Source organism: Macaca thibetana, chromosome 2 (assembly GCF_024542745.1).
Source record: "Macaca thibetana thibetana isolate TM-01 chromosome 2, ASM2454274v1, whole genome shotgun sequence".
In the NCBI taxonomy this organism is placed as follows: Eukaryota; Metazoa; Chordata; class Mammalia; order Primates; family Cercopithecidae; genus Macaca; species Macaca thibetana.
In genome coordinates this window covers 163,241,723-163,254,303 of record NC_065579.1, presented here as the reverse complement: position 1 = coordinate 163,254,303, position 12,581 = coordinate 163,241,723, and the positions used below count along the sequence as shown (strand labels likewise).

Genomic DNA, 12,581 nt, shown 5'->3' with positions numbered 1-12,581 from the left:
TTAAGGAGTGGGATGGTGGGTTGAAACATTTCTAGAACCATGAACAAAAATAAGATTTTAAAATAATCCTTTTGGTTAGATTTTTCTCAAAGCTGTATTTTGTTAAATCTGAGTGAAATGGACAATAGATGACCATTTGTGTTCATATAAAGAAATTTGCAAGTAGAAGTAATAAATGTTAGGGTTTCATTATTTAGGATACTTGGTAAAAATGTGTCTTATTTGGTGAGAGCTCAAGTATAGTCACTGTTCTGAAAAAAACTAGCATATAAAGAACCATGAAAAACTTTAAAACTCTACTAGCAGAAAAGCAAATTATAAATAATTAGATTTTTACTTTAAATATGCTGATGCCAGTTTATTGTAATTTTTTTTCTTTGCGAATCATTATAAGGATGACAGTCAATACATTAAAGTTGACTTTCCCAGTACTCCTGCTTCCTCAGAAAATACATGAATTGTCTTACAAATGATTTCATTTTTCGTCTATATTTTTAATGTTCTAATGCTGTGAAGTTGAATGATGTGAGACTTTACTACTTTTATACTAGACATGATCCTTCAATTCTACACTTGTTTTCTTGAGATTTAATTTGTTCCATTAGTGAATGTTTTCATAAATTAAAACTTCCTTGATTCACTTAAATATACTCTGATAACTCATATTCATCTGAAAGTACTTGACAGGGTTACCGATTATAAATTTAAACTCATAGAAAATTAGTTATATTGTACTTATTAAATTTTATACTGTACTTGCTAAATTTTTACCACATTCTGTACATATGGCATTCCGTGATGAAACCTGTTCAGTAAGTATTTTTCTTTAGCTTGTAATATTAGAATAACTTACCCCATGTAGATTTAGTATTTTTCTAACAATCATTTTTTAAAGCTTTATCAGTATCACTCATTTAAAAATTAATTATAGGAGATTACCATTTGGGTCATTTATTTCTTTCACTGTGAAGGAAACGATATTTTTAAACTTATCCTTTCTTCAAACTCTACAGTTTTGTGTTACATGACCTATAAATACTACTTAATTGATAATTAACCAGTCTTTAATTTTTGCTATTTATGTTTAGTTGCTTTTTAATATTACTGGCTATTTACTCTATTATCTAATGTCGATACACAGGTTCATTGGCATCTAATATTTAAATATTATTAGAATGTTCTCTCTAAAATATTAGCTGTTCTTTTTGAGACTCCATCCTAAAGTAGTGACATAAAATTTTGCAGATATAGTTGAAGTTTTTAAATTTCTGAATGTTTAGATAACTTGCTCATAGGGTGTTAGACATGGCGATGATATTTTAATTACTTTATAACATATTTTTACTTTGTCTATTAGTCTCATTTGGTAATAGCCTATCAGGCTAACATAAGTTTAAGCATATGCTTTTTTATTTTTTTTAATTACTAAATAATAGTATTTACTATATATCTCCTTCCAAAAATTTTGAGCTTTTTTATTTAAAGAAAATATTTTTGAGAGAATTATTAAACCAACAGCTTATACTATGCCCACTTAACAAGAGTCTATAGTTTTTCATTCTTTTAAAGATATGCTCAGCTCTTATAAAAATAAACCATATTATTGGTAGGTAAAATGGATATTGAGAAAAACTTTAATTTTTTTATTCTTTTTATTTTCTTGAGCTACTGGCTAAGAAAATGTACATTTGAATTATTTGATTTACTTTTTTGTTATAGTAATTTTTAAACCGGCTATGTAATGGGACGCTTAAGTAATACTCTTCTTTAAAAAAAATAAGTTCCTCTTTTCTAGAGTACAATATCACTCATAAACTTGGAATGGAAGAATTACAACATAGGTTTACACCATAGGTTTTATTCCTTTCTCTTTATTGGTGACTGACTAAATGTCAGTTTTGTTTTCTTTTTAAAAAGATAAGTACCACTACATTCTAATCTTAATCAAATTAAGAATGAAAAACTATTGTTACTATGAATATATATTCATTAACTGTGCTGTCTTGTCAACATGCTGCTGAATCAGCCTGCATTGACATTCTTTGCCTTTCTGTGTCTTCTCTGTCTTTACTGTTTCCATTAGATCCTCCTACTACTACCACCCTTCAGCCTACAATTCAGTGGCATCCCTCAACTGCTGACATCGAGGATCTAGCAACAGAACCTAAAAAATTGCCCTTCCCATTGTCAACTTTGGCAACAATTAAGGATGACACAATTGCCACGATCATTGCTAGTGTAGTGGGTGGGGCTCTCTTCATAGTACTTGTAAGTGTTTTGGCTGGAATATTCTGCTATAGGAGAAGACGGACGTTTCGTGGAGACTACTTTGCCAAGAACTACATTCCACCATCAGATATGCAAAAAGAATCACAAATAGATGTTCTTCAACAAGATGAGCTTGATTCTTACCCAGATAGTGTAAAAAAAGAAAACAAAAATCCAGTGAACAATCTAATACGTAAAGACTATATAGAAGAGCCTGAAAAAACTCAGTGGAACAATGTAGAAAATCTCAATAGGTTTGAAAGACCAATGGATTATTATGAAGATCTAAAAATGGGAATGAAGTTCGTCAGTGATGAACATTATGATGAAAATGAAGATGACTTAGTTTCACATGTAGATGGTTCCGTAATTTCCAGGAGGGAGTGGTATGTTTAGCAACCACTGAATGTGACTTAACTATGTACAATGTTCATTCATACTAGTTGATCATTTTCAGATTGTTCATACTTTTTCTTGAGGAAGAATAAGCTTTTTCAAGTTGATTTTCAAGCTTTTTATATTCTAATCTGACAAATGAAAATGTAAAATCTGAGTTCAGTGTATCTAAGCTGCTTTACAATTTTTTTTCAATGCTGTACTACTGTCTCAAGATTTAAATTTTAATGCAGAGTACTTTATTGGTGTGAGGCACACAGGTAAGAAGAAATGTCAACATTAAATGTATGACTTATTTGGTACAAAAATTTTTAAAAAAGGGAACTACCTTGACATTGTGTATTAAATGTTTACCTAAGACAATAATCTCAAGTATGTTTGTTTAACATATACCTCTCAAAATTTATCACCACTCAATGACACTGCATCAAAATTGACTATAAAACTAATTCAAGAAATATTTATATATATTTTTTAATATACAAAAAATATTTAGCCTGATGGAATGGCTTTCCTTTTCAAACATTATTTTCTAAGTTTCTATACAAATGAAATCTTTACCTCTGCATATTAATGAGCCTTGCCATAATTACTGTAGAGTGGCTTTTCAAAGATATTTTGTTGCACTAAAACTGTGGTAGTAAACTCAGTGAACATGATGTGTGGAAGAGCATAATTAGCTGGTCAATATTTTTGTCCAAAATACCTACAAGAGTAATAAAATACATGCCTTTCAAACGTGATAATTATTAGTTTTTTTTTTCCTTTTTGGAAAACAATTCTTATATTGTCATGTGAACATGGATTTTGGCACATTAGCAGTAGCCTTATTTTAATGCTTTATGTCCTAAACATACTAATAGAAATGAAAAGATGCAGAGAGAGCATTTCAGAATACTGAGGTACTAGTTTTAGAAATGAGACATTTCAGCCAACAATCTATAGAAAGAATTTTCTAGACCATCTTGTTTTAGTTATTTAATGTTGATGTTCAAACGGGTAAATGTATACAAAGAAAATTTTAGAGTAAACTTGGAAACATTGGATTTAACTAGAAAAATCTAAAGTATAGAATCAGTTGGTGACATTTGCTAATGGATATTGGCATTCATCTCCTTTTTCCTCCTAAGTTTATGTATGTATTTTAAGATTTTTGTTTTTACAATTAAAACTGGAAACATGAGGTTTTTTGTTTTTGTTTATTACATAATTATGTATATTCCTTCTGAATCATTTATCTTTTGAGAAAGAAATGTTACCTAAACTTCAAATGTGCTTTTTGTTTGTAAGGTAATTAAATTGCTTCTACAGTGGAGTCTTACAAAATTATAATAATGACAACTATTTTGAAGCTGAAAGGATATGTTTTTCTATTGATAAGTCATTTGAAAAAGTGACTACATTGCCAGTGCAATGAAGTGGAAGTTAGTAGGAGAATCATAAATATATTATTTTGTTAATAAAAAGGCAAAGTAGTAGGTACTTTTTAAACCCTCCCAACCAGCCCTTTCTCAATATTCATCAAATCTAAAACATTTAGGGGGTAAAATTCTAACATGTTCATAGTATCTTGCAAATAGTGGAAGGCTTATTCTGAAGGATTATAAACTAGTTTTCTTCATTATAACTAGCACTATTTTGTGGAAATTAGAAACCTATTTTATTTCTCTTCCCAAAAGTAATACTTAGTATAAGACTGTAGTATCAGGTTAAGGATACAGGTAAATAAAGTTCACTTATATCTTCTTACAAATGTCTGGGTTTTAATATGGTTAATCACTTACATACAAATACTACAGCTTTTTAGTACAAGTTTTTGGAAGAAAACTTTTTGATAAAACACTGTTATTGACGTAAGTTTATTTTTAATTTAAATATCATTGATGAGGTGGCCAGAAGAAAGATGGGTCTAAAATTTCTTCCCATGAAAGATGTAAAACTGACTTTTTTTTAAATCAAAATTTCATCTTTTAAAAATAATGGTTTGAAATACTGTATGGATCTGAACAGAATAATCACATTTAGGATTCTATATAAATCTGAACTGGAGTATACATCTGAAGGAATTTAGCAATGTATTTTAAGAAATATATTTCAAAAATATAAATACCGGTTATGAACTTCCTTTTACATTGAGGTTGTGTGTGTGAGTGGGTTTTTTTGTTTGTTTGTTTGTTTTGTGTTTTTTTGGCGGGAGAGTGTGACCTGGAAAACCACAAGTGAGTATTTGACATATTCTGTATCCTTAAACCAATCATTTGGCAAACTAGAAGGTTTCTGTGTTAGAAGAATCTGATACTAGTGCTTAACACTTTGGGAAGCATTGCACTGTTGTTTATTAGAACTTTATGTATATTTACTGTACATAGAGACTTGTTTGAAAACATGAATAGTCATTAAATAAACATATTGCTAAATTAGTTTTTGAATTCCAGTGATATTCATAGCTATTTGACAGGTATATATGAAAGTTCTGCTATCTTGAAAAAATATATATTTGTACTATTTTTTGCCATATTTATATTTATTTCTTTCATATGGTTTGAACTGTTTTTGCATTTTTGTAAATTCACTTGAGAGTTTTCTTTCATACTGGTTAAAATATTTCAATAATATAATGAAGATGAATGCAACTCTTATTTTTTCTGCCATTTTTATTAAAATACATTGAAACTAAAGTAGGCTAGGGGTTAACTTTAAAAGTGATATTTGAGAAGTGCTTTAGAGTTGAAAGATTTAGTATTTTACCATGTGCCTAGTAGGGTTCTATTTGCTAAGTCTAATATTAAGGAAACTATTAAGGTTTTTCAGTAGTAAGTGTTGCTTCTAATAGCCGTATACAGGAAAGTTTCATAAGATAACCCATGGCTAAATATTTTGCATTAAGGAACTGTAGGAGTACAGTGTATAAGTACAGAAATAAAAAGAAATGTAGTCATTTTAAATGTGAAAACATCTGATTTGAGTTTGTTTTTGATAAATACTGCTAAAACACAGTATATGAACAAGTAAGTTTATGTATGAAAGTATCAATGTAAAATATAAGAAAGGAATAAATGGTACCCAATTTGAATTTTTAATTCTAATAGGGGAGTAGATTGTAGATTGAATTGTCTTTCCTGTTTACTTGTTAATTAGAAAATGCATCCTTCATAAACAGCTCCTTTCTCAAATTTTTCGTATATTGTGTTTGGGTTTGGGTTTTAGTTTGTACCAGCGCTGTTTTGGTTTGGTTTTGTTTGGTGGTTTTTTTATTTTGTTTTGTTTTTTTGTTTGTTTCTTTTTTAACCAACCTGTGTATTAGGTGTTAGCCCCAGTAGCCATGCAAGAAATCTTTAAATAAAAGTTTAAAAAGTTATTTAGAGGCATATTTCTGTAATAAGTTCATTGCTCTGTGTTACCTTCTTTGTCCTCATTATATTTACTAAATGTGTGTGTGTGTGTGTTTGTATAATGATCGTTATATTTGTTAAAGTGTGTGTGTGTGTAACCTACTTTATTTTAATTATCAAAGTGTAATTAAAATGATTTGTGGGAATCAGAAACCTGTTTTCTCTTCCTAAAACAAGACTGTAATATCAGGTCGAGGATAGTTGGCATGTGGGCCACTGTATGATTTTGTCCTTTTTTGTTTTGTTTTTTGTTTTTAGGTGGTTGGTTTTTTTTCTTCCACTTTTAAGTTCAGGGGTGCATGTGCAGGTTTGTTACACAGGTAACGTGCCATGGTGGTTTACTACAAAAATCAACCCATCACTTAGGTATTAAGCCCAGCATGCATTAACTATAATATTTGATTTTTAATTAACCATTTAATTCCCAGTCATGAATTAACGTTCTCCATAGTTATAAATTATCTTATCTCTGTAGCTGTAGCTCTTAAAACCCATTTTAGATGTTTTTGCTATTACTTTGGCATAAGTCAAATTTTATATATTGCTTTCAATTTGGAATTAACACTTTATAAGGTATTTCTTAAGTTGACTTTTTTTTTTTTACACTTATTTTTGTGAGCTACTTTGATTAGAAATGCCATTGCTTTGAATTGTTTATAATCACCTTGTGATGCATCACTTTGTTTCCTATTTCTGGCTTTTTAAACTGTATTTTTTAAACTATTTTTGACCAGGGTTTTTCTTTGATAATACACAATTAGACTGGATTGTTTTGTTCCCTTCTTGGTATCCCAATAAAAAAATTCATGCATGAAACAGTCTTTGAGGGGTTTGCACAGTAAACCAACTTTTATCTGTTTTTTTAAAATGCTTTCTGTTTATATATATATTTTTTTCTGTTATAGTCCAGTCATCTGCTTTTTTGTGAAGTACATATATACTTTGACTTGACCACTTTGACTTGAGTAGTGTTAGGTTTTTATCAAGAGCTTGAAACCAAAATTGTTTACAAAAGCTTTGCCTTGTATTCCCTTAGGTATCATTTATTTTCTTGAACCTTCGTGACAGTTATGTTTATTTCAATTTAGAAGGATAAAACATGATTCAGTTTTGGGATATATCTTGTTTCATTTGCCTTTTAGTTAGTAGCTGCTGCTTTTTCTGGCTGGTTGCTAATGAAGCTGATTGAAAGTGACCTTTTAGAGCAATGACCTTTTAGAGCAATAACTTTATAATGTAATCTTCAAAACTTGAGAATAGTTTAGAGCCTCATTTCCTTATATGCATAGTATTTCTACATAGACATAATAATGCAAGTTGTACAGTCTCAGTTACGAGAAATATCCCAGGGAAAACCTAATTGTAAAGTGACAGTTTTATCTAAAAGCCAAAAGTAGGATCTAGGTGACTTGGCCTCTCTTTAAAAAAGGAAAACCTAAACAACAACAACACAAAAACTTCTTGTTATGGAAAATTATACAAAAATAGGACAGAATAATGAAATGGACCTCCATGTACTAGCTTCAGTTATCATCAATTCCTGGTCAGTCTTATTCCATTTAGACCCCTACCTATATAATCCCTCCTGGTTTTATTTCATCTGTAAATAAATCAGTATATAGCTCTGAAAGATAAGGACCATTTTAAAAACCACAGTATCGTTATTATACCAAAAATTAATAATAATTCCCTAACATTGTATCAAGTGAGCATTCAAATTTCTAATCATATGTATTTTGCAGTTTTAATCAGGTTTTCCAAATATGATCCATTCATGGTGATTGATAGAAATATCTTTTACTCTGTTTACCCCCCACCCCATTTTCCCTTGCAATTTATTTCTTAAAGAAACTGCTTCATTTGTTCTAAATTTTTCTGGTTTAAAGTCTCATTTGCATTCCACACACATCCCTCTGTGTTTACTGTAAATTGGTAGTGAAATCTAGAGCCTTGGTTAGATTGAGGTTTAATTTGAAGGCAAGATTACATCATACATAAGTGGTGCTATGTTTTTCCATCAGAAAGCATATAATGCCTACTTTTTTGTGTGTGATATTAGCTGTCATTTGGTGCTCAATGCCTAGATCTATTAACCCTGTTCTTTTACCATGTCATAGATGTCTGAATAATTGTCATGGTGTTTCCTATCAACTTTGTCTATCATAACCTCACATCTTCTTCTAGTTTTTATTTCTCCTCTTCTCCAGATGAGTGAAAACTCCTTTAAGTGTACGTACCAGCTCAAAATTAGTATGTACTCCCATTATACATGAGCTACTACAGCAGTTTGTTACATGCATTATAAAATATTCAAAAATGGAAATTTTAGATATCTGATGATACATTTAACATGTCAATTTTTTCTCACTAAAACTAAGATTTGGGGGAAACAGTATGATTGCATTTTATTTTAAAAGTTAACTTTTTTATTACTAAAACGTTTTTGGTAAAACCACATAATTGAATGTTCTTTATGCATTTTTTATTTTCAATTTTATATCTTTTGATTCAGTGATTGAAAGGTCTCATATCATGGTCAGTGTATGTTGATACTTGGGTTTTAGATGTGATAACTAAAATGCCACCTCAGATAGATTCAAATGGAAGTACATTGTTTGGATGTTAACAGTTTTCATCCCAACCACTATTTTTAGAGTGTATCTTTATGTCCTAGATACTTGATTGTTCAATGCTTGCTAATTAATAACGTCTCCTTCACATTAGCTACTCTTTCAGCACATTATAGGCTTAGTGTAAGAGTGTGAGGTTTATTGTTAATGAGTAAATGTAAATATATTTTAACTGGTCTGCTGATGCACTTGATCTTTTTTTTTTTTTTTTTTTTGGTTGACTTGTTACATCTGGTTCGATTGCCATGCAAATTTTACTTCATACTGTAGCTAACTGATAAAATTTGTGTATTAAGAGTAAGATATCTGTATTGCCAGTTATTAGTACCGGTATTATTAGTGTTATGTGGGGATTTTTTGCCAATTATTTGCAGGAATGATACTAGGAATAAATACTTTCTAATATATAACATGTATATTAGCACTGATACCTCCACAGAGTCCATGTGTCTTAGCTTTTTACCTGTCACATGGGACACTCATACAATTCTTCCTTTACATGTTTGATTACTGGCTAAATCTAGATAAGTCACTAGTTCACTCTGCTGAGCTCTCATGAATCGTGTCACAAGACATGAAGGAACAACCAAGTGAAGCGCTGTCTACTTAATTTTGTTCTGGAACTATCCCATTTCACTTTCCCCATAGATATAGTGGGTGCTCTGTGTGACAGGAAAACACCTGATACTTGGACAAGGGGAGCAACCAATGCCAATCCATGTATTATATACTAGTAAACAATTATTTTCATGAAATGTCTTTTTTAAAGATAAGTGGTAATATTTCTATACTTACTGGATGATATATATTTTGTGGATTCTTTGACTCTACTTTGGGGGATTTTGCTCTCTATCACCACGTAAAATTTACCCCTGCATTCCTGGCACTTAGCACAAGGCCTGACACATACTAGGTGCTTGGGGTAATTTTTTGGTTGAGAGGCTGAGGAGACTGACCTGATCCAAATAAATAAATAAGTAGTGAGACATAAATGTTTGGATGGATATAAAAGCTAATAAGTCATATTGAGAAGATAAACATTAAAGGGGCTGTTACAGTTGGAGAATGGGATTATTTATGGGGGAAAATTGGTAATACAATAATATATAGTATGGGAGCAAATCAAAGGTGGGAAGATAACTTTGTAGACCAACACATAAACCTGTGATGCCATCACTAAAGTTTTGTCAAAGGGCCTGAAGAGAAAAAATAGGGCATGTCTCAGTTTTTTTAGATGTGAATTAGGTGTACACGTTTCAATAGCTTTACTTTAAAAAATTATTTATGAATGATTTAAAAACTTCACTTTATTATCTATAATATTTGTGTACTATTTTCCAAAAAGTAAATCATTTCTTATATCCATATTCATTTTTTTATGGTTGGTAGCTAGTTGAGTTTTAAACATCTTCCCCAGAAGACATGTGCATGCTATCTTTTAATTAGATGTGGCAGTATAATCTTGTGTTGGGGAATGCTCTTTTTCTGTTTTTGGAGGTAAGTTTCCAGTGAATACGAGTTACCGTTACTATTGTGATAACAGCAAACTGGTCTTCTTTTTAGCAATGCATGCACCAGTATTTTAATGGTAAATAGTCTATAATTTTTGTCTTGTTTTCTGCCTCTTGTAAGCATATATTGCTCTTAGTAGAACATCTCCTTAGGTTGATGGTAATGTTTCATGTTATTCACTCAGTAAACTACCTTAGTGTTTAAAAATGCTGTGTTTATACATTTGATCACTTAATTTTTTTCCTCTGTAGTGGTTTGGTTGGAATACAGAATTTATGTAGTATGTATGTGTTTATTTGGGCTGAGATATGCGGGAAACAGTGTTGAGGCTAAATTCTCAGTTTTCGCCAAAATACTTGTTTATTTCGTCTGGGATATGTGGGAAACAGTGTTGGGGCTAAATTATCAATTTTCATCAAAATACTTGAATGCAAAAGATTCAGGCACCTCCTTTGCTTTCATTACTAGTTTTCATCAACTGTTAATACCCTTAAATTATTAACACCTTAAGTACTTACCTCTTTTTTTCCCCTCAATTAGAATCAGAAAACATGAAAAATATCCCATATGCATATTTAGCATAATCAATTGACCTAAATCTAGTTGGGAAATAGATTCATATCTAGTCTGTCCTCCATTTGCTCATTTCAGCAGCTACCAGCCTATTCTAATACTACGAAGAGGTATTGGAGAAAGAGGATACATATGATAAAGAATGAATGGAACCAGGTGAAATGAAGATGCCCAAATTAAGATAGAAGGAAGTGTTGTGATACAGTCAACTCTCACAGAATCCTAGAGCTAAAAATTTTATAAGACTAGTGTGACAAAATTGGATAGATTGTAATTAAAATGTTTAAGAAATAATACATATTTAGACAAGCGTTACTTGAATATATTAAAAAATAGTATTTAAAGTTGGAAACTAAGAGATTAAAAGTCTACATTATGTTGTTTTATTACACAGCACTACCAAACCTTAGATTATTGCTGAAGTTAAATGAAAGGCTTTCTTAGAGGAGATGTATAGTTTGATAAAAATTTGTAATGATCTCTAGATTGAGAATCTCAGTTTGGCCTCAAAGAGTAACATGAACTTTTCAAAACCAATTTTGAAAAAATTTGTCATCAAAATAAGAACAAAAATTTAAATTCTGTACAGTTGGGCAAACATGATAGGTCATCTTTAGCAAAAGAAAAATTTCCAAGCGAGGAAAACCTTTAGAATAATTGATGTGGAGTAAATAACGTACTTGACAATTAGTATTTTTTATTTGTGCCACTGACTAGAGATATATGACTTTGGTCAAATGGCATAATCTTAATAGTTTTAACTGGCCTATTATTAAGGATTAAGTAAGACCATCTACTTTATGGCTGTGTTCAGTGGTTAAAGCTGTAATCTATATGGTGGGGAAAATTATGATAGAGATTATCCGTAGGTCATCCCAAATCTCACATTTACAAGTGCAGAATGATATTTGGATGTACTGGATTTCAAATTTTTTTTTTTTTTTATCTAGTACATATCCAAATAGAGATAGATTAGAAAATTGAGCAACAATAGATAAACCAGGCTGGTATTAGCAAATGAAGGTCACCATGAATGATTGAGTTATAATGTTTCAGAATCTATACATTGGAAACATTATTGAAATGAGTGGGCCGGGCGCGGTGGCTCACGCCTGTAATCCCAGCACTTTGGGAGGCCGAGGCGGGCGGATCACAAGGTCAGGAGATCGAGACCACGGTGAAACCCCGTCTCTACTAAAAATACAAAAAATTAGCCAGGCGCGGTTGTGGGCGCCTGTAGTCCCAGCTACTCGGGAGGCTGAGGCAGGAGAATGGCGTGAACCCGGGAGGCGGAGCTTGCAGTGAGCCGAGATCACGCCACTGTACTCCAGCCTGGGCGACAGAGCGAGACTCCGTCTCAAAAAAAGAAATGAGTGACTTGCACTTACTGGTGTAAGATCTTTATCTCAAAATGAGTCTAACAAAATAAGCCATTAATAAACTCAGGATTGTTAGTATTCTAAAGACATTTTTATAATTTGAAAGAAAGTAAAACATTCTTTTTGGTAATCTAAAGTACCATGTTACCCACATTTTAATAAAAACAGAATTAGAAAATACTTATGTATTTATATGGGAATACTATCATGGTAAGTAGGTGAAACATATTTCAAAACCAACAGTGCTAATTCTGTAACTTTGCTGTGTCTGGTTCACAACAATTATTGCAGTTATTTAAGAGTATATGTGAAGATTATGTCAATTTAAGTAAAGCTGAGACTTCTTCATTAGTCTATATTAATGTTAACAAAAACATTCTTGTCTTCCAACAAGGGGTAACAGTGGAGGCTTCTACCCTCCTCCAACCTAA

The 12,581-nt window shown here is 31.2% G+C and overlaps 1 protein-coding gene across 5 annotated transcripts in view; it reads left to right on the top strand.

The window, feature by feature from the left end:
- The window catches only part of NECTIN3 (nectin cell adhesion molecule 3), a 120,863-nt gene that overhangs the window by 56,463 nt on the left and 51,819 nt on the right, over positions 1-12,581 (top strand). The window contains exon 6 of one of the 5 annotated variants that reach the window (XR_007723209.1): positions 2,084-2,924. The exons of 3 other annotated variants lie outside the window; for them this stretch is intronic. Coding sequence is in view for 1 of the 2 variants with exons in the window: in XM_050778896.1 (XP_050634853.1) it covers positions 2,084-2,664 (581 nt within the window). In the remaining variant the exon portion in view is untranslated. Of the gene's footprint in view, positions 1-2,083; positions 5,085-12,581 lie in introns of those variants that run through there. One more of the 5 variants, XM_050778896.1, reaches the window with a different exon arrangement.